General features: G+C 43.1%; 1 protein-coding gene across 4 annotated transcripts in view; it reads left to right on the forward strand.

Annotated features, from left to right (window-relative positions):
• The first annotated feature begins 379 nt into the window (after positions 1-379).
• MYH10 (myosin heavy chain 10) overlaps positions 380-22,188 on the forward strand; it is a 154,090-nt gene continuing 132,281 nt past the window's right edge. For all 4 annotated transcript variants that reach the window (XM_024215616.1, XM_024215617.1, XM_024215618.1 and 1 more), the window contains exons 1-2: positions 380-458; positions 4,308-4,681. In XM_024215616.1, the coding sequence (XP_024071384.1) occupies positions 4,337-4,681 (345 nt within the window). In that variant the 5' untranslated portion in view covers positions 380-458; positions 4,308-4,336. The remainder of the gene's footprint in view (positions 459-4,307; positions 4,682-22,188) is intronic.

Below are 22,188 nucleotides of genomic sequence, written 5' to 3' on the forward strand. Positions count from 1 at the left end.
CACTCCCAGCCTCAGGCATTGCAACCCCTCTCACGTGCCATCCCACACTGCTCTCAAGCTTTTTGCCCAGGAGCCTAGGTGGGATCTCTGCGGCCCACCGATGTGGCTGACAGGAGTGAAGCCCACCACTGGGTATGGAGTTTTGCCTTGATAGGCAGGTAGAACAGTGGGGAGGGGCCAGGGAGGAGGCGGGTTTTGGATGGTAGCTTGTGGAGGTTGCTATGGCCCTGACCGGAGATGGGTTGCGAAGCAAGCCAATGGCCGTACGTGCTTCCTGTGATGGACATGAGAGACAGCCAATGGGTGATGCTGTAGAGTGGGTGGGCGGGTCTTGTTCGGGGTTAGCGGGAGGGGGTCGCGCGGTGGCGCTAAAGGAGCCCCGAGGAGGGGGTGTAGTGGGGAGTGTGCTGAGGAGCCGGGCGGGAGGCGCCAGCTCCGGGGATACGGAGCGTCTGTAGGTGAGGGGCCACGCCAGGGGGCTTCGGTTAGCGGGGCCGGGGGTCGGACTGTCCGTCCCCTCATTGTCCGGGGCTTGGCGGAGTAGGGCGAGGGGGGGTGCGGCCCCCGTGTGGGGGTGTCTGTGGGCCCCCCTCAGTGTGGGAGGCGGGGTGCAGCCCTGATCTTCGCCGGGTATAGGGGGCGGGGGGGGCGTATAGCCCCCCCGGATCTGGGGGAGGGTGTATGTGGGGAGCGGGGGGCGTGCAGCCGACCGCCCTCCCGGCTCTGTGGTGGGTGCGGCCCCCCCGGCTCTTTCCCGCCTGCGGGGTGGGCGTGCGGCTGAGCCTGGGCTCGCTGTGGGGAGGGGGCGGCAGGGCGAGGAGCGGGGGTGGCACACGAGACAAAGACCCTGCCTGCTCGTTGCAGCCCACTTTGGCCGGCGCGGAGCTGCCTTGGGCTACAGCCTCCCCCTTCACCGGCCCCTGTTTGGGGGGCTGCACCCCCGTGCGGATGTCTCTTCTCCCCACCCCCCGGCTCCTTCTCCTGAGCCTCTGTGCTGAGGCTCCTGTCTGTATCGATCACACAAAGGTGGCCATTTTCCCCATCTCCTCCCTTCTGCAGCCTTGACTAGGGGCTTGCCAGCCTGCCAGAGGCATGGGGGGAGTCGCTGCTGAAAGAAGAGGGCTGCGGTGGTGGCAGTGTCTGATTTGAGGCTGAGGAGGCCCCTTTGGGGGTGGGGTGGGGTCCCGTTCTGCGGGTGGGGCGAAATACTTGCGTTGTGATGCACCAGTGGGTCTGAGCGTGTCTTAGATGATGATCCTCCCTCTTTTTTTGGGCGGGGGGAAATGGATGGAGGGTGGGTGGGGGTAAGCGGCCAGTGGGCCTTAGTGCTGTTAAATGGGATCCAAACACCAAGGGATTGGCAAGATGCAATGCTATGAACATGCGAGGCCATAGAGTGGGTGGAGTGTTTTGTCCGCAACCCCAAAGAAAATGGTCCAAGTCTGGAGCTTGCTCTTTTGTCCTTTAGTGTCCGGGCTAGTTAAAAACTGCAGCCTGCTGCCTTATCACTTCATTCTGAAGCCATTGTTTGATTAATGCTTAAATCAGAAAAGTAGCTTGAACTGTGAAATTGACTCTTGCTGGCTTTAGCATTATATTTATGAAAAATAATGTACCTCTAGGTAGTGAATGAGGCTCTTCTTACAAATTCCTGTCCTTGGAAATGCCAGGGCTCCACTGAATGATGCCACTCCCCACCTCTGCTGGTGCTCTTCGCTCTTTTATTTTGTTAACCTTTTGTTTAGAACTGTAATATGCCTGGGATTATGTACTAGCATCTTCATTGTGAGAACTGGAGTTCTGCATGGTGAAATGGTATAATTATGAATGTGGATTTTAATTTATCTTCCCCCTAAATAATACTGTCTAGCAAAAAGCCCTCATTAAGGCAAAGCACAATATATCTGGCTTCCGTAGGGGTATCCTTGTTGTGGCAACCTGGCATTGTCCTGAGTAACTAGGTCACATCTGTGCATTGAGGACAGAAAATGAAAAATGACCATTAATGGTCTCTGTACTCTTAATATTTAATACACAGATTTGATTCTTCGTATGAACTAGTTCATATACTCTTTGGGAGTAAATCTAATGCTTCAACTTCTAGCCCTTTTACCAATAAATTTTACCAATAAACAATTTTTGTTATTGTATTAATTTGACTAGGTAATAGAGTTCCAAAACCACTCAAATTTTCACTAAAAAACAAGCATGTGAAACCGATCCTAATTCAGATTATAAATGATAAATTTTTATGGAAGACAATTTGCCAGTCAGACTTCTTGACAGTGAGAGAGAGTGCCTCACACTGGATGGAAGCTAGGTTTTATAATATGAAGTTACCTGCAGCATTAAGTCATAATCTAGAATTACAAAGATGACTAGCTTTTTGGATTTGGACGAAAGGCTCTGCAAGTAACTAGCACTCTGAATGGTTTAGTAATTTGTTATTCCTAGCTGAGGTAAAGAATCAGATGGAGCTCCTGCAGTCATTTGGAGTCACCTCTAACTCTTCTTTTCTTCTCCATGGATTTTTCTCCCAGAAGCTTCTTCCAATAAATTCAGCTGTTATTGCTGTAGTCAATTCTTGATCTGATGATGCAGAATTAAGCCATTCTGTAGTAAATGAAGCAGATTGCTTCACAGCCCTCTGGTGGATTGAATGACCTCATACTTGCTTTGCATTAGTTGTGTTGAACAATTTATCAAACTGACATGCTGTAGATGTAGACATTAGTATTGTACTTAAGTACTTAATTGAATGCTCACTTGAGGGTGGATGAGTTGTAAGACTTCCATCTGAATGCATACTGTAGTATAAAAAGTGGCGAATGCACAGTTAGCTTCAAACACACGATTTTTCAAATGTTTAGATTGCCAAACTACAGATTTCTCAATGGATTAATGCTCTAAATGCTTGGAAAACGGTTCTAAATTTACCATGAAATAGTTCTGATGAATAAAACAAGATATATAGTGACCCAAACGCTTAGTATGTAGTGAAAATTCAGATTTCTCTCTCGTTTTTTGTTTTTTTTTTTGTTTTTTTTTTTTTTAAGGATAGGGAAAAGCCATTAGGCCCAACCTCCCTACTCTCAAGTGCTTAAAGATAACCAAACTGTACATTTTGGGAGTTCTTAATCAAATACACCTCTACCTCGATGTAATGTTGTCCTCAGGAGCAAAAAATCTTACCGTGTTATAGGTGAAACCGCGTTATATCGAACTTGCTTTGATCCGCCGGAGTGCGCAGCCCCGCCCAGAGCACTGCTTTACCGCGTTATATCCAAATTGGTGTTATATCAGGTCGCGTTATATTGGGGTAGAGGTGTAGATGCAACTGTCCTTGCGGCTGTTGGTCACATTTACTAGTCTAATGGATGAGAGATGGGAATCAAATGAAATACTTGAGACATTTTGATATTTTGTCTTCTCTCAGTTGTATGAGAATTGATTAAGAAATTGATTCAATTTTTATTACATTTTATACTTACACAGGTTTTATGATACAAGGTGTTTATTGGAAACATTTAAAACGTAATAGCACCTACTGTTTGCAGCTGGAATTGATGGGAAGTAAAACCATGATAAATCTGATCTGCTTTCAGAAAGAATACAACAAGTGGCTATATGATGTGTAAAAACCCAAAACGTATAAAGTTCTTATCTCTCAAGGAAAATTCTCTTTGTAATCAGTGTTTTTAGTCTAACTTATCTGATCTCACTGCTCAGTTTTGTTTGGATGACTTATTGAGAACCAGCTATGTGCTGCACAGAACAAATAAAGTGGTGCTTTCCTTTGACTACTATTTCAGTACTCTTTACAGTACCTCTGGGCAAACCTGTATTAAATCTGGTGTTTTAGGTTGCAGGAAACAGATCAGTGTACATCATAGGGCTGTTGTGAAGACAAATACACTAAAGAATGTAAAGTGTTTTCAGATCTACTGGTAAAAATTATTATACAAAAACTAGGTATTATTATTATCATCCTTGCTTTGCACTTGGTATGTACAGTAGAGACCTCTGCACTATTCCCATTGTATATAAATGTCTCCCTACTGCTCTATTTATGAATGTGATTTTTAACTTGTATAGAGCAGGACCTTTTAGTCAGGGTATGACCTTGTTTAAACTACCAACTTGATAAGTAGCATCAGGATTCTTTATATAGGTAGTATCCCTACTAGGTATCCAATTTAATATGCCGATTAGCCACTTCTTTTTATATGTTAAATGGTTTAGCTATGAAATGATCGCAAACTGTGTACAGTACCAGTGACTGACATACCTTTTCTCCATCTAACAAGGTGAATGCTAGTGGACACCTCTATTTACAATGGCGCAGAGGTCTGGACAGGAAGATCCAGAGAGGTATCTCTTTGTGGATAGGGCTGTAATCTACAACCCTGCTACCCAGGCTGACTGGACTGCTAAAAAACTGGTATGGATTCCTTCTGAGCGCCATGGCTTTGAGGCAGCCAGCATCAAGGAGGAAAGAGGAGATGAAGTGTTGGTTGAACTGGCAGAGAACGGAAAGAAAGCAATGGTCAACAAAGATGATATTCAGAAGATGAATCCCCCCAAGTTCTCTAAAGTGGAAGATATGGCGGAATTAACCTGCTTAAATGAAGCCTCTGTATTGCATAATTTGAAGGACCGATACTACTCTGGACTCATCTATGTAAGTATTGGCCATTAAATTCTCCTCTATGGGAAAATTTAATATGGTTGCTAATTTAGACTGAATTAATCAACTGCTTCATTTGCTTAAAAAATGAAAAGGAGGAGGTGGGTATAGACTTCGGACTGGATTTTGATAACCTAAAGCGGAAACTTTTTCCTGTCAGAGTACAGAATGCTTGGGACAGGGACTCTTAGATACTTTATGTATTGATTAGCAAGTGCTACCATAGTACAAAAAAATTTTGTATACAATTTTGTATATATTTGTATACAATAATTAAAATACTGCTGCAAGCATTAGCTAGCTATAATTAAGGGCCACTTAACGATAGAATGTCAAATGGCCATCTCGATGTTTAGCTCATACTATCTAGTTAAAGCATTTGCCTTGGACATGCTTAACTGACAAGTGGACAGCATCAACTGGCTAGTTTGAACTGACTAGAAAGATTTTATAATCTTAAAGTCAACAAATTGCCATTGTTTAATATATGAATGAGCAGATAACTTGCTTTAACTTAGCTAGCTGTACATTAAAGAAGGTAATGAGAGGTTATCATATCTTTAAATAATATAGCTGGAAAGTGGTGGGAATTCATCATTTCTTTTTTTGGAATCTTGTATCAGCGTAGTGAGCCAGGAAAGAATGTATTCTGTGCTTAAAATAAACCAATAGATAAAGTTCTCTTTTCAATGGGTTTGAAATAGAAAATGAAACATCTAACTTATCACCATCTTCCTCTGGAATTAGAAATTGCAAAGCTATTGCTGCCTCTTGATGAAATAAAACAGGGTCAATGTTGATTGAAGGTCTGTGGCAGTACAGTAAGAGTGGCTCCTTGCCATATCTCTGCTCTTGGCAAATGAATTACATAGTTGCTTGCTGAGTCAGAGTATCATCATCATCTACAACTAGGTTCTTTGTCCTAAAAGAAATGGTAACATCTGCCTAAATATTTGACTCAGTATGGTAAACATTTGTTCCAAAGAATTAAACTCAATCTCTTCAATTTCTCGGGTGTACGTTGAGTAGGTTAGCTATAGGACATATTGTCTACCCAGTTAATATGAATGCTTAAAGAGGAGGTTTTTTTTCTCAGTCTAGCCATTGCTAATATGTCAATATATTTCTTTATTTAGTGGCTCACTCACACTATTTACTTATATTCATTTGTAAACTGTCTATACTGAAGATGGTGGTTTTAGTGGAAGGAAGACCCTTAAGAAAAATAGCTCCATGAAACTTACTCTTGGAATGCCTCACATTAGTTTATAACTAAAATTAATTAGATGCTTAGGATTAGGATGGAAAAAATAAAACTGAGTATAGACAAGTTTGAGAACTAAATGCTTAGTTTATATATTGTATCACTTAAATGTCAAAGCAAACTCTACTGTGAGTACTCAGACAGCAAATATAGATATGAGCTGCTTATGATGATAAAGCTGAGAACCTGTGACTTTCTTGTTTAAATAGATGTTGCAGTGATGTGAAACACTGTAATTGTGCACTAAATTAAAAATAACACTTCTCTATGTAAACCCAACTATTAAATGAAATCCTATGTAACTTGTATGTGGTTGCTATACCTATGCTTCATCTACATCCAAAAAAGGTGCTTTCTTGTCTTTTCAATAATCCTAACCATTGATGCTGACTCTAAAACTGGTGTGACATTCCCAGGGTACAGCCTGGACTGTTAAACAGTGGTGTCCCCTTAACTCTCTAGCCTGGAATGCTTTTTACACTGCTTTGCTGTGAACAAACACCACTCCGGTCCTGCTCATACACAGGCACTAGCATCTAAAATCACTCCCAGCTGAATACATGAATACTCTCCCAGCCACTCATGAATTGCATATGGGGGTGACACCTGCAAGTTCTTAGTCCCAGCCTGGACCCCAGAAATGCGTGTCTTGTACTACACAGTACCCTTCTGGATAGTACAAGCTCATAGTAAAGCCATCATTTCAATGAAGGAAAATGATTATGCACCAACCTTGCTGTCTTAAGTGGAGTTTCCAAAACATTTCAATCTGAACACACACTGGATTACATAAAACAATAAAATAAGCTTCTTAACTACAGAAAGATATATTTTAAGTGAATCCAAGTGATAAGGCATAAAAGTTAGAATTGGTTACAAAAGAAATAAAAAGATAAAAATGCAAGTTAATTCCTAAACTTTAACACACTAATAAGATTTAAAACAAGTATCTTTTACCACAGGCTGGATTTCCTTTCAGTCAGGGGCTGCCCCACCCCACAGTTCAGAGTCCTTCAGGTGTTTGTTTGATGTCATGAGCAGAGAGATGGGAGGAGAAGAGGTGAAGTCAAGTGTCTTGCTCCCCCTTTAACTTAATTTCTTATGCTAGAAATATCCTTGCTGAGTCATGGTGACACGTAGTCTCTTGTGGATGTGAGGTTTAAAATGTTCCTGTGATGTAATGTACTTTTTGTTGTTTTTTGTTTTGTTTATACCTTCCCATTGCTGAAAAATGGCTGCATAAGCTGGTGATTGCTCTTTAATACTGGTTGTGGTGCTAGTGCATCTTTGTCTCGGAAAAACTGGTTTAGACCTGCTTGTCTTAACTTTGGAGCATGTTCTAAATAGTGATACATAATATAATCTAATAACTTCTCATACAGTGTTGCTACACACATTTTACCAGGACAACAATATTCAGCAGATTGAGTTTTCAAATGATCTTTCACATGGCATACTTGATACAAAATTTATCATAGTCTTGTAAAAGTGGTGACCATAATACTATAGCTAGGGCCCTACAAAATTCACAGACATGAAAATGAGTCTCTGACCATGAAATCTGGTCTTTTGTGTGCTTTTATCCACTACTATATAGAATTCACAGGGGAGACCAGCATTTCTCAAACTGGGAGTCCTGACCCAAAAGGGAGTTGCAGGGGGGTCGCAAGGTTATTTTAAGGGGGTCACGGTATTGCCACCCTTACTTTTGTGCTGCTGCCTTCAGAGCTGGGTGGCCAGAGAGGTGGCTACTGACTGAGGACCCAGCTCTGCATGCAGCAGCCTAGAAGTAAGGGTGGCAATATCCTATACCATGCCATCCTTACTTATGTGCTGCTGCTGGCAGCTGCTTTGCCTTCAGAGCTGGGCTCCTACCACCATCAGCAGCAGTGCAGAAGTAAAGGTAGCTCTACCCCCCCCTTCCCCCCCCATATACACACTCACACTCACCTTGTGATCCCCTTCCCCCAGCCCCACAAGTCCTCTTTGGGTCAAGACCCCTACAATTACAACACCTGAAATTTCAGATTTAAATAGCTGAAACAATGAAATTTACAATTTTTAAAATCCTATGACTGTGAAATTGACCAGAATGGACTGTGAATTTGGGCCCTAACTATAGACTGTCACAACTGGACTTTGCTATCAAGACTTTAGGAGCCACATAATAATAATAATAATAATAATAATTCTAGAAAGATGTTGATACAATAACTTCTTTCAATTTGGAGAGAAGAGTTGGGATCAAGATGATACTGCAGTTTCATAGGGGTGGACTGAAGGCCTGAGTTAAGAAGGGAGTCTTGCTTGAGGGATGCTCTGCTTGTCCAAGAGCAGTATCTTTTGTGTTAACCTCTTAGCTGAAGTAGATTGAGTCAAACATGAATATGCTTGCTCAAGCATTGAGTATTTAGTGGAATATTGGCATAAACAGGAGCAAATGCTAGTGGTGGAGAGAAGCTCAAGAACTGGACCTTGTAGAACTCATAGAGGTACAGTTCTGGTGTAGAGGAAGAGCCAAACCCCAGTTGGTCAGATTAGCTGAATATCAAAGATCAGAGGTATGCCAAGAAGACACAAGATGCATTCATAGTTCTGGAGGAGAAGGGGCTGGTCTGAGCTCAAAATGAATGTTCTTTTTGTGGTCAAATTGGCCAGTTTAAAAAACCAGACTTCATGTCATACTTCATACAAGTGCATGAGATGTCTGTCATTTTAAACAAACTCGTCAGTGTGTAATTTATGGATACCCTCACAGGAAGTAGGGGATAAAGAGCTGTCAATTAGAGTAGGTACATATAACCCCCTCAGTCTATTTTGCTTCCTTTGTAGGAAGTTGTACAGAGGGTCTGGGCCTTTGCTAATAAGTAATAGTTTGGCAAGAGTAGCTGCTTGGGGGAGCCAAGATGGTGTATGAAAGGTTGTTAAGACTTTGGAAAGTGGCCACTGATCATTGTTAAAGGTTTTCTCTTCCTCAGTGGACCGCCTCCTAGAAGATGGAGAATACAGTATGGGTTGATAGAGAACTTTTATCTTTGTATCTTCCTAAAAACTGAGGAGAGAATGTAAAAAGCATGCCTATTGAGTAGGAGAGGTGCTGATTAAGTTTGCAGATGATACCAAACTGGGAGGGATTGCAACTGCTTTGGAGGACAGGGTCATAATTCAGAATGATCTGGACAAATTGGAGAAATGGTCTGAGGTAAACAGGATGAAGTTTAACAAAGACAAATGCAAAGTGCTCCACTTAGGAAGTTTCACACATACAGAATGGGAAGAGACTGTCTAGGAAGGAGTACGGCAGAAAGGGATCTAGGCGTTATAGTGGACCACAAGCTAAATATGAGTCAACAGTGTGATGCTGTTGCAAAAAAAGCAAATGTGATTCTGGGATGTATTAACAGGTGTGTTGTGAGCAAGACACGAGAAGTCATTCTTCCACTCTGCTCTGCTCTGGTTAGGCCTCAGCTGGAGTATTGTGTCCAGTTCTGGGCACCGCATTTCAAGAAAGATGTGGAGAAATTGGAGAGGGTCCAGAGAAGAGCAACAAGAATGATTAAAGGTCTTGAGAACATGACCTATGAAGGAAGGCTGAAAGAACTGGGTTTGTTTAGTTTGGAAAAGAGAAGACTGAGAGGGGACATGATAGCAGTTTTCAGGTATCTAAAAGGGTGCCCTAAGGAGGAGGGAGAAAACTTGTTCACCTTAGCCTCTAAGGATAGAACAAGAAGCAATGGGCTTAAACTGCAGCAAGGGAGGTCTAGGTTGGACATTAGGAAAAAGTTCCTAACTGTCAGGGTGGTTAAACACTGGAATAAATTGCCTAGGGTGGTTGTGGAATCTCCATCTCTGGAGATATTTAAGAGTAGGTTAGATAAATGTCTATCAGGGATGGTCTAGACAGTATTTGGTCCTGCCATGTGAGCAGGGGACTGGACTCGATGACCTCTCGAGGTCCCTTCCAGTCCTTGAATCTATGATCTCAAGAGCAAGGAATTCTGATAGTTTCACTTGGGAAAAGGGAATTGCTTTCAAGGATGTAAGATGAGCTGCTTTTGCTCTCTGAGGCCTGGCATATGTTAGTTATGCTGGCATAGCTAAGTATGCTAGGAGTGTGTGTGTGTGTGGGGGGGGGGGGGGGGGGGGGGGCGCCGACGGGAATTGTGAGGCAGCCCCCCAGCTAAGAATGGAGCACCCAGATCAGCAGAAAAGAGCAGCAGGAGCTGAGGATCCCTCGACCTGATCTGCTGATTGCACTCTTCCCCCTCACCTCTGCTTTTAAAGAAATTGCTTGACTACAGACCTTCCTTTGGTATTCCACACTTCCACTTCAGAGGAGAAATAACGGTCATCTCCTCCCAGAATTGATACCAGCTGCACAGTTTCTTCTGTGGCATTTGCTTAAAATGTGGGTGTAGCTGAAATTCTAATGTAGCCAGATATGTTGACTAACTTGAACTCCTCAAGAGCTGGATTTCTATATTCAGACTTCCCCGTCCATGAAAGTACCATTACTAGATCCTAGGAGTCAAATCCTCTTCTTTCACCTTATCCCACCTAGCTGTGAGTACAGCCTTCTAGGAATCTGGGCCATCTGGCTATTTTTTAGCTTTATCCGTAGGTAAGAACAGGTTTGGGGCTTCCCTTCCAGCCAAATGGTCTCCCATTTTATGGTAACTCTTTTCTTTTCTGTTTGGTGGGGTTAATCTCTTCCTCACCTGTACTTTGGGGATGGATTTTTCCCACTTTCTTTGCTCTTCCAGGGACTCTGCTGCATTTCCCTACCCAGCAAAGTGCTCTTAATGGTCCTTCTGATCCTTTGGTGTGGTCCCCTATGGTGCAGCACCATGGAGACCTCTCAAAGGCCCTTAGCTCCCTTTCAGTGTTTGCTAACTATCTGGTTCTGCAGTTTTAGATCAAATGGGTTGCCTGTCACTCTTGCATCCTCACTTTCTTCGGTGCAAATAGTTGATCTTGTGCCTGTCCTGCTTCTCAGTGTGATGGTTCTATAGGACCTGTGCTTATGCTTACCAGGAAGAGTATTATTCTTGGTGGGTACTGTACAGATAGGTTGGGGATCTTCCTAAAGGATTTCTGATTTGAACAAGTTTCTTGTTTGGAACTCCTCCAAGCTTTAGAATATTGCCCTACCCTTGCGAACACACACACTTACACTTACACTTGAGCCCTTAAACAGTGGTGTGCCTCTCAGTCCCTGCACATCTCTTCAGGATGCCACCCCAGAAATGAAGCCTGCTTATCAAGTGTCTAGTTGACCTCCAGTCACAGCATTCAGTAACCTGTAGCTTCTGACAAGAATTATGTTGGAGGTCTTCAAAATAGTACTTCTCATGGATTTTGTGACCATTCTGTTTTTTTGTTTTGTTTTTAACAGTAAAGTGAATGTTTCCCTTGGGTGTGGGGTGGGGTTTGATATCTGAATAATACGTGTTAGGGTTAATGGTTAGAACATGTTTCTTACCATGCCTCTGACATTAGACCTTGTCCTTTGCTCAGAATGCTATGTAGTATTTTAGGCCAGAAGATGTTAGAGGAAAAGTTATTGAAAGTAGTGGAAATGTGAAAAGATCTGATTTGAGGGGATGGGGAGAGAGGGAGGCAAAGGTTGCAGGTAGCTTTAAGGATCTGACTTGCATCAGAATGTTAAGGGTAGATGAAGAAGGAGAAATAATAAGTGTTATGAAGTAGGGGAAGATATTGTGAATGAGCATGATTCTACATGCGGGTGGCAAAGCAGATAATTCCTCATAACTGACTACTGGTAGTTTCTACCAAAGAAGAAACTAGGATCAGTAAACTGGAGTGGAATCCTCTGTGTAGTCTGATTGTTCCTGATGTTGGAGTGGATGTAGAATACGTAGTCCTACCTTTTTACACATATCCAGTTATGTATGGAGTTGCACAACTGGCTCTTATACAGAGGGGGCGCTAACTGCTTCTGCAAGCCTTATGGATTTTAATGGCCCATTCTGATTAAAGGCAGAGATCATTGCAGGATAAACATATTCTGTGTGATGTGGAGAGCGTACCTTAAGTGAAGGAAGGATTGAGAGCAACTTTGGTTGGCGAGTTTAGTGCATCAAGCAGTTCAGCAATCAGATGGGTTAAAATAATTGAGTATTCAGACACCAGTAAGGAGTACCAGATGTGGTTGAGATGAGGACAGGTGAGGCTGCTCTTGACTAGACTAAGAGTTAGGACAATGGATAACATCAGACTGGAGAAGCTAGGCCTCAGAAATATCTACTAGGTAACTTGGGGCTTGTCTACATGACAAAGTAGTGCTGTTATAAATTGAGGCATGAATTTAAACAGCTATAGTTAAATTAGTGTAAAAGGCAGTGTTGACATGTTTATTTCAGTTTAGCTTAAGTCAGTTAAGAACAGGGTTAACTAAAATAAGCCAGTCACTTTCTTACTTTGTTAAAAATAAAAATAATGTCCACACATTTAAACCAGAAAAACTTTGACAGTTTAAAAATTTAAGTTCCACCGGTGCAATTTTCTAGTGTTGACAAGCCTTAATTTGTCTCTGGTGCCCAGAGTGGTGGTGGGAATATTTGAAGGCAGAATATTTGAAGTACTAGTGTAGTCTACTGATGTGCTGTTTTAAGGGAACTAAAATGAAAAAGGGGAAAAAATATCTTTACAACAGTTACTGGGCTGAGGATCCCACTTGCTGGTGCAGAGAACTTGAACAGTGTCTGAAGCAAGCATAAATATCTCTTGAAAATGAGCAGTTGGGAAAACCTGTAGGAAGTCTTCTGAAGTTCCTTCAGGCTGGAGCTCATAAGATCGGCCAAAATCATATCAACTCTCAAGGAAAGGCAGCACAAAGAGGAGGGGTTTCTGTAACAGAATGCGTATGATAGGAACCGGAAAGATCGCTATATAGTGATCTTGACTGTTGCAACTAGTGTAAGTTTGGTGGAGAAGGGGAAACATCACATTGGATAAGTTACAGTATCATTTGGAGAGGTGGTCTAACCCTTTGTAGCGGTACGTGGCTCAATGTTCTACTTAAGCATAAAAGGCTTTTCTGTGGCTAAAAAGGCAACTGCTGTGGCAAAGTAAATGGCAGGGTGTGCCTCTTAACCAGAGAACTTTTGTTTTACTTGTTTGTATAGTAGCTAGCAGAATGGAAACTCTAAGTGCTACCTCAACATTAAAAAGACAAATCTGAAACATCTCACACCTTGTCAAAGAGCATGCCTGCCCTGTAGCACCCACTTCTGGCCAGCATGCTGCTGCTAAGGCCTGCCTCAGTTTCCCCTCCACTTAGCGTCCCTTAGAGTCAACACAGTCCAGATAGTCAAAACATTCCCCTTCTGGGGTCCAATTTATTAAGTCTTAGTCTTTCAAAATAGAATTCAAACCAGCAGTCTTCCTCACAGTTTCATCTGGGCAGAGGCGTAGCGAGCGCCCTCCGACCAGAGGGGGCTCCGCAAGGAAGGGGGCCCCTAAAAGTGGCAAAAAAAAGTAAGAGGCCCCGCCCGGACATATGTTCGGAGGGGGCCACATTCTTTGTTGCTACGGCCCTGCATCTGGGTTCAGCCCCACCTCCCCGAGGGTCTATCTTTCTGCTTTCTGCCAAACTCCAAACAAGAGGTTCTGAATCTCCATAGGCATTCCCTCTGCTAACTCAGGGCCTTGAAGGATCCTTTTTTTAATCCCTGAAATGTCTGCAGACATCTGCCAACAACTACTTGCAGCTTTCCCACTTCATAAGCCCAGGTGCTTTCCATTAAGCCTAGTTGGGCAGCAGGTAATCAGTCCACATGCACTGGGGGCCAATCATTTGACACCCTTTATTGAAGAGTTGGGGATAAATGTTGAGTTTTTTGTCAGCAGATTTTCTGATTACTCAAGCCAGTTTGTTTAGTATATTCTAAATCTTCAAATTCAGCTAAGGCTCTTTATAGCACATTTTATAAAATGGTATTTAAAGTGTATGTTGAGGCAGGAGCCTGGATTCCACCCTTTGTGTTACAATGTACAAACCAGTTGACACTTTAAAGAAGTTTGGTTACCAATAAAACATACTAAAATCTTGAGTCATAACTTTTTCAGTCTCTGACTATGTCTATGGTAGGGAATATTTTTGTAAGATTCCCTACTAGGTCACAGGACTCTGGTTTCTTGCATTTTTATCCCCATATTTAATTAAACCTGCTGAAAAATCTGAATGTGGCTTTTGAAAAAAGCTTGGCCACAGAAGCTTGCATTAGGGCTCCCACCAGAACCAGTGGAAATCTTTTTGTAAGAGTCTGAAGTTTAGATATTGCCAAAGGGTGAAAAGTTATACAGTCTCAGCTTTATATACTTGAGGACAACAGACAGTGATGAGGGATTCTGTAAACTTCATAGGTTTTTCTTAAACCTGTGGTAAGTTAGTGCACTTCTTGTCGGTGTCAGAAGATACCATCAAAATATGAACTCCCACACTCTGGGGTAATGATATAATGAACTCTGTACTTGGTCACAGATTGTTTAGATAGTACCTCTTTATTGGCAAGCTTGCTATTTGAAACATAATACAGTTTCCAACTAATTCTGTGCCAGGAACCTGAGTACTACATTATTGGATAGTTTATCATTTAGTAATTTAGATTTTGCTGTACTGCTGGCTGAAGCCTTGTAAGCATCTGGAAGCATTCAGGCTCCACAATTAGTGTCCTGAAGGAGACTTTTGTATAACAAACTTCTGTCGCAGCTCTGCTTTAATGTTTGTCTTTGGAGCCTTGCCAAGATAGTCCATTCCAGCATTCCTGATTTCCTTTGACTGGTACTGCCCACATCCTTTTCTTCAGCAAAACAGAATTTTGTGCAACCCAAACAAGTGCCCTGTTTTGAAATTGAAAATTTAATGTTTGTGAAAAGCTGAAAGTTTTTTTTGTTTTTTTTGTAAATCTGTGTAACCAAATACATGCACATACTTTAAATTTATTATAGCAGGTTTTCATTATAGCCCCCTTTATCAATTGATTATAACTGGCTGAAATTTTCAGTGCGTGATCTTTGTGCTACAGTGAGTGTTCTGAAAGCTTGAACAGAAATGGTTCATCTGTGGAGAACTAGAAGAAAGGGTAAAATACTTCCCATTAGAGGTCCTGTGTTTAGCAGTCTGTAGTCTAAATTGCCTGAGTTGGGAAAACTGAAATTAATAACACTTTCTATTGGTTAGCACCATTTCTAAGTTTCTGTTGAAACTTGTCCTTGATTTGACAGGGTCTTTTATGTTTCCAATTCTGCAGAATTGCGGTCCAGAAACCAAGCTCTTTACCCCACAAAAATCATGTTGCCCTCCTTGTTGCAAAGAGAAACACCCAAATGTAAACAATGGAAACTTGATACAGTGATGTCTGCTCTAGTTTTTGCAGCTGGAACACAGTAGGCCCAAGCTCTTGCTTGCCCATTCCTTTTAGTGGGGTGTTCCTTCTTCAGTCTGATAATACAAATGTTGGCGTCAACATTTAACACTGTTATGCTGGTCACTTTTAAACTCCATTTAATGTGTTTGGGTTTGTGCAATAAACTGCCTTTTCACACCTTCAGTTTGGGTGCCAAATGCAGCACTGTCCCCTGACCAATTGCTGAAATGGTTTGAGCATTGGCTTGCTAAATCCAGGGTTATGAGTTCAATCCTTGAGGGGGCCATTTAGGGTTCTGGGGCAAAAATCTGTCTGGGGATTGGTCCTGGTTTGAGCGGGGGGTTGGACTAGATGACCTCCTGAGGTCCCTTCCAACCCTGATATTCTATGATTCTATGATTGAGACTAAAAACCTCTTGCTGCTTCCTCCGCTCCTTTCCTCACAAATTCTATAATGTAATTATACATTTTCACTGCAATATTTTGCAGTACTCTAAAAATGAGGCAATATAAAATTGACCTTGGAAGTACACTATCCCTCTATCTGATATTATCTCCCTCAGTCATATTTGATTCAGTAAGAGCTGTTTCGGGGGGAAAAGAATTCTAGACTGTACAGAGCCTACATTCTGCTGCAATAGATTTCATGGAATCCAGTGTTCTTGCTGCAGAACATAGGTGCAATTTACTATAGAATACATGGCGGTCTGTGTTATGACTTTCTGAAGATCATATGCTGTGCGTGCATAGTGTATCTTGCAGTATTTCCTAGGCTTAAACTATTCAGTTCAAGAATGCTGCACATGTGAGAGAGGCCATTTTAGCTGGATTGGGAAAAGTATGTTGGAAATGACAGGTTTACGAGGGCTGCTGAACACTGTGGTTTGCAGGAAGAGGCCTCTTTAGTTCGCCATCAGAGCTTGTAATGAATTTTATCTTAATTATTGATATACTCTCAGTGTTAACCCCATTTTAAACTTTTGTCTGGGCATTTCCTTCATTGAAAATGAAGATGAACAAAAACTTGAACATCAGTAATATAAAACAAGCCAAACGCATCAAAATTCAGTTCTTAATCCACAATACTACTTTCCTGAACACATTAGCCTCTGGTCTCAATCCCAGATCTCTTCCTCAGAGCCCTCCTGGATTCAGACTACCTCCCTCACACCATTGCTGAATTTAGTCAGAATACCTCTGACTTAGTATCCACTCCTTTTCCTCAGCCTGTCCTGCTACATAGCCAAATTAGCTGCCCTGCATTAGCCTTTTTCTGGCCCATCTTCTAACTGTGGACTAGGCAACCTCATCTACATTCCCTGAACTTTGTGGAGGGGATGTGTGATGGATGTGAGTTACAGGATTCATTATATTAAGGGGTTTGATTATATAAACAAAGTTAGTAAGCATACCAATATTTAACTTTTGTGTATTGGAGGAAGCCAACATAAGCTGCCTATAAAAGGCAGGAAAAAAGAATAAAGGCCTCAGATAACAACTACTTCACAGACAGGTAAGAGACCATACTAGAAGCATTCATGTGGATGACCCCACCTCCAACTCCTTATGGAGCTCTCACAAACTAGTGTATTTAGGGGGTAGATTCCCAGCTTGCAAATGCATGAGAACAAAAAAAACCCTGTGGAACCTGAGACAAAGAGCTTCTGGGTGGGATATGTGTCATTCTCTAGGGAGGGGGCAATGGTTGTTGGGAGTTGCTGATGAGAAGCTGTTCTCACAGACCCTGACCCCAAGGGGTCTGGAGTAAAGAGTGAACTGCCTAGGGTCTCTGCAAAGAGATGACAAGCCTCTGAGTAAGATAGACTTGTGCATAGACTTTAAAATTCTTTGTTTTCTCTTCCTTTATGCTTTGTTCCAACTATGGTAAATATTTGGAGAAGGCTGTCTGGTCACAGATATTTTTAGTAAAAGTCACAGGTAACGAGCAATAATGAAAAATTCACAGAAGCCCATGACCTGTCCTTGACTCTTACTAAAAATACCCATGACAAAATGGGTAGCCTGGGCAGATTTGGGAGGGGGGGGAGAAGGGCTGGGAGCTCCAGGGGTCCCCCCCCCACCAGGAATGGTGGTGGGGAGCTGTGGGGCTCCCCTTGTTGCACACAGTGGCCAGGAGCACCCGCAGCTCCCTGCCGCCACAGGTGGCAGGGGATTCTGCAGCTCCCAGCTGGCTGAAGTCACAGAGGTCTTTGGAAGTCACGGATTCCATGACTTCCATGACTAAATTGCAGCCTTATTAATTACCACGTGTTATAGCACTCAAAGGGAAGAATTGCAGGTACTAAACCCAGTCTGACCTGCTGAGAAATCACTGTTGGTATACGGGGTGCAGTAGTCCAGGATCTGTTCTTGAGTGAGAGAGTTGTGTGATTCCACCCCAGGGAGGTAAACCTAAGGCCTCATATCTTAGAGCAGTGGTTCTCAAACTTTTGTACTGGTGACCCCTTTCACATAGCAAGCCTCTGAATGCAACCCCCCCTTATAAAATTTAAAAACACTTTTAAATATATTTAACACCATTATAAATGCTGGAGGCAAAGCCGGGTTTGGGGTGGAGGCTGACAGCTTGCGGACCCCCCCCATGTAATAATCTCGTGACACCCCCCCCTTAGGGGTCCCGACCCCCAGTTTGAGAATCCCTGCCTTAGAGCCATGTCAGAGAAGGGGTTAGAGGTCTAGCAAGCCCCGTAATTAACCAGATAAACCTAAGAAAACACTTTCAAAGGTTATAGTTATGCAAAAAGTCCTATTTTGTGTTGAATGAAGAGGACTGCAGTAGCCCTGTGAGAGTGGAGCCTCAAACACTTAAGTTTTAGAGAACCTATCCAGGTGATAACGAGGTCAATCTAGTCTAGATTTTAACCAGGGCCAATGGATAACGAAACCCTTCCAGTTGAAGGGGCTATGAAGCAGAGTCCCTGAGTCAGACCAGGCTGGAGCAGTTTTCAATGTGCCTTTCTTACCATTTGTTCCTTTCCTAGGAACATGTAGAGCAGTCAAAGACCTGTAGTAAGACTTAAAATGTATGCATCTGTAGCACTAGCAAGTAACATTGCTACAGGTTATCTGAGGCAGGCAGAATAGATCAGACCTGCTGTCCAAGGTCCTTTTGGAAACACCGATCCAGCTTCCTTCTAATTAACAGCTTTTCATGTAAGTTACTCCTGTTTGCATGCTCACCATTCACAAAAGAGCCTACTATCAAGGCCAGGTTAAAGTACTGGAATGAATGTTGTATGGGGGTTATGAGCAAAGACAAGACTAAAGATTCCGTTTTTGTAAGGGAAATCTGTACCTCTGGGCTAATCTATTTCTTTACTTAATGCTGAAATGTGCCTTACTTAATTAATTGAGAAGGTGGATTGCCTGCTTAACAGGATTCCTCCCAGCAGCAGAAAGAACTGTGCTGCTTCCCTCTAGAAAATCAAGAGTATAGACTTGGAAATTCCAGCACGTGTTCTTCATTATCTTATGAAGAGCTCCCTGAATGGCTGCTTTATTAATGACCTTAAACATTCATCCTGAAGGTCTTAATGCTAGGGCAAAAACGAGGAATACTTGTGGCACCTTAGAGACTAAAGCTTATGCCCAAATAAATTTGTAGTCTCTAAGGGCAGGTCTACACTACCCGCCTGAATCGGCGGGTAGAAATCGACCTCTCGGGGATCGATTTATCGCGTCCCGTCAGGACACGACAATCGATCCCCGAATCAACGCCCTTACTCCACCAGCGAAGGTGGGAGTAAGAGCCGTCGACAGGAAGCCGCCGAGGTCGATTTTGCCGCCGTCCTCACAGCGGGGTAAGTCGGCTGCGATACGTCGAATTCAGCTACGCTATTCGCGTAGCTGAATTTGCGTATCTTAAATCGACCCCCCCCCCTGTAGTGAAGACGTAGCCTAAGGTGCCACAAGTACGCCTTGTTGTTTTTGCTGATACAGACTAACACGGCTACCACTCTGAAGTGCTAGGGCAGTGGTTCTCAACCAGGGGTACGCGTACCCCTGGGGGTTCACAGAGGTCTTTCAGAGGGTACATAAACTCATTTGCCTAGTTTTACAAAAGTCTACATAAAAAGTACTAGTGAAGTCAGTACAGACTAAAATTTCATACAGACAAAATGAGAAAGTAAGCAATTTTTCAGTAATAGTGTGCTATCACACTATTTTTGACTGATTTTGTAAGCAAGTAGTTTTTAAATGAGGTGAAACATGGAGGTTCTAAGACAAGTCAGACTTCTGAAAGGGATACAGTAGTCTGGAAAGGTTCAGAACCTCTGTGCTAGGGAATACTTTCCATTTGAGCATCAGTGCTGCATTTCTTGAGGACTGCAAGAAACACGCCCCCCCCCCTTTAGTCTATTGAGTGAGTGGGGGGAAAAACAAGTATTCTGTGACTGATTCAACAGCTGTTCATATATTTATATCAAAAGCAGCACCTATGAAATATGCAAGTCTTTGACACACGCTGTCTCTGGAATAAGAGAACTAAGGGTTCAACTGATAGATAAAAAACAATGCGTAATGAAAACATATCATATGAATTCAGAGAGGGGTATGTGGGTATATTTTCAAACTCACTAGCTGAATTTGATAGCTGCTACTTGAGCTGAGACAGACTCTGCAGAGAAAATCTGCCAGGAGGCAACGTGGATAAATTTTTAACACACTTTTTTTCTGGGTATTACAAGATTGTTTTCAGGGAGTTTAATCTTTGCCTGGAGGCTGCACTTTGCTGTAGCAGATAACTAATTTTTGCTCAATCTCTCCTAGTAGGCAAAGTGAGACTGACTTCCTGTTCCACTTTTTCCCTCTCTCCTTTCCATTTATGATACCTTTATTATTAGTTAATTAAGGAATTCACTGACAGATGTATTCTTATATGGGGGAGAAATTTGGCTTGCCTTTCAAACGTCCTGTCTTGAGGAGAAGGATGTCCAAGCATATCGCCCAGTTGATGAATTTGTGGCCTCCATGACACATTCAGGTTTCCTAGAATTGCAGCTTTCGCTTTTTTTTTTTAAATTCTATTCCCTCATGGTTGCAATACAAAATACCTTCCAAATGTGAACAGGGTGTAAACAGACCCTATCTCCCTAAGTTTGCAGATAACCTGTTACATTCTCTGTAATGGTTCTGAACTGTGCTGTTCCCTATTAATCTCATTGGAGCATCAGCTCTAAAACCAAGTAGTGACACTTCACTGTCAAAATTGACTACTGAATTGCTGAACATTCTAGTGCATCGAATAAGAAAGGATGTGAGAGTGAAGCCCTCAGGGAGATGAGAATTGAGTGGTATTGGTGGGAGGGAAATGCAGAAGGGTGAACAGAAGACAGTCAATCATAGGAAAAGAAACAGAATTCTGGGGAAAGAAGAGAGCAGAAACAGAAGTAGTGGTGGCTTGTGGGGAGCAGGTTTTTGTCACTGAGCAATGGAGAATTACAGTAGAGGACTGGATAATATATACTTAAAGCCTGTTTTCGACTTCCCCTACTGTGATCTTCCGCTCTGGGGAAAAAAGTCCCGTCCTGCAGCTTCCTGAACAGGCCAGTGTTCCGAAAGATGCGTGCATCATGCACCTTTCCGGGCCAGCCTGCATTAATGTCAATGAAACGCCCACGGTGATCCACAAGCGCCTGGAAAACCATAGAGAAATACTCCTTCTGATTAACGTACTCGGATGCTAGGTGGGGTGGTGCCAGAATGGGAATATGCGTCCCATCTATCGCCCCTCCACAGTTAGGGAAACCCATTTGTGCAAAGCCATCAACAATGTCCTGCACGTTACCCGGAGTCACGGTTCTTCTGAGCAGGATGCGATTAATGGCCCTTCAAACTTGCATCAACACGATTCCAATGGCCGACCTTCCCACTCCAAACTGGTTTGCGACTGATCGGTAGCTGTCTGGAGTTGTCAGCTTCCAGATTGCAATAGCCACCTGCTTCTCCACCGTCAGGGCAGCTCTCAATCTTGTTCCTTGTGCCGCAGGGTGGGGGCGAGCTCCTCACAGTCCCATGAAAGTGGCTTTTCTCATCCGAAAGTTCTGCAGCCACTGCTAGTCATCCCAGACTTGCATGACGATGTGATCCCACCACTCAGTGCTTGTTTCCTGAGGCCAAAAGCGGCATTCCACGGTGCTGAGCATGTCCGTGAACGCCACAAGCAATTTTGTGTTGTATGCGTTACGTGACTCGATATCCTCGTCGGACTCCTCACTGTCACTTTGGATCTTAAGGAATAGCTCGACTGCCAAACGTGACGTGCTGGCGAGAGTCGTCAGCATACTCCTCAGCAGTTCAGGCTCCATTTTCCGCAAACCGAAACGGAACACAGATTGCGCTGCACAGAAACCGTTGAAAGATGGTGTTGAAAGATGTCGCCAAATGTGGACGGAAACACAGGGATTGGTGGGATGTGAAGCGATGCATCACGGAGCGTTGGGACAGGACCCAGAATGCCCCGCACCCTTCCCACAGCACCAGAATGGGAAGAGGTACTCTTGGGATAGCTGCCCATAATGCACCGCTCCCAATGCTGCTGCAAGTGCCGCAAATGTGGCCACGACAGTGCGCTGTCAGCTGTCCGTGTGGACAGACTGCAGCGCTTTCCCTACTCAGCTGTACGAAGGCAGGTTTAATTCACAGCGCTGTACATCTGCAAGTGTAGCCATACCCTGAGGAATTTGTGGAGTCCTGAACTTGGATCCTCTCCCACAAACTGTAATGAAACCGTGAATCTAGCTCTCTGCACCAAATGAGTTTGAGGCTTCTGTTCTGGGATGTTTAGCAACTAACTTTCCTATTTCTCTTTTTGAGGGAAGAGG

This window comes from Terrapene carolina, unplaced genomic scaffold, assembly GCF_002925995.2.
Source record: "Terrapene carolina triunguis isolate 2854851 unplaced genomic scaffold, T_m_triunguis-2.0 Scaffold192, whole genome shotgun sequence".
Classification (NCBI taxonomy): Eukaryota; Metazoa; Chordata; order Testudines; family Emydidae; genus Terrapene; species Terrapene triunguis.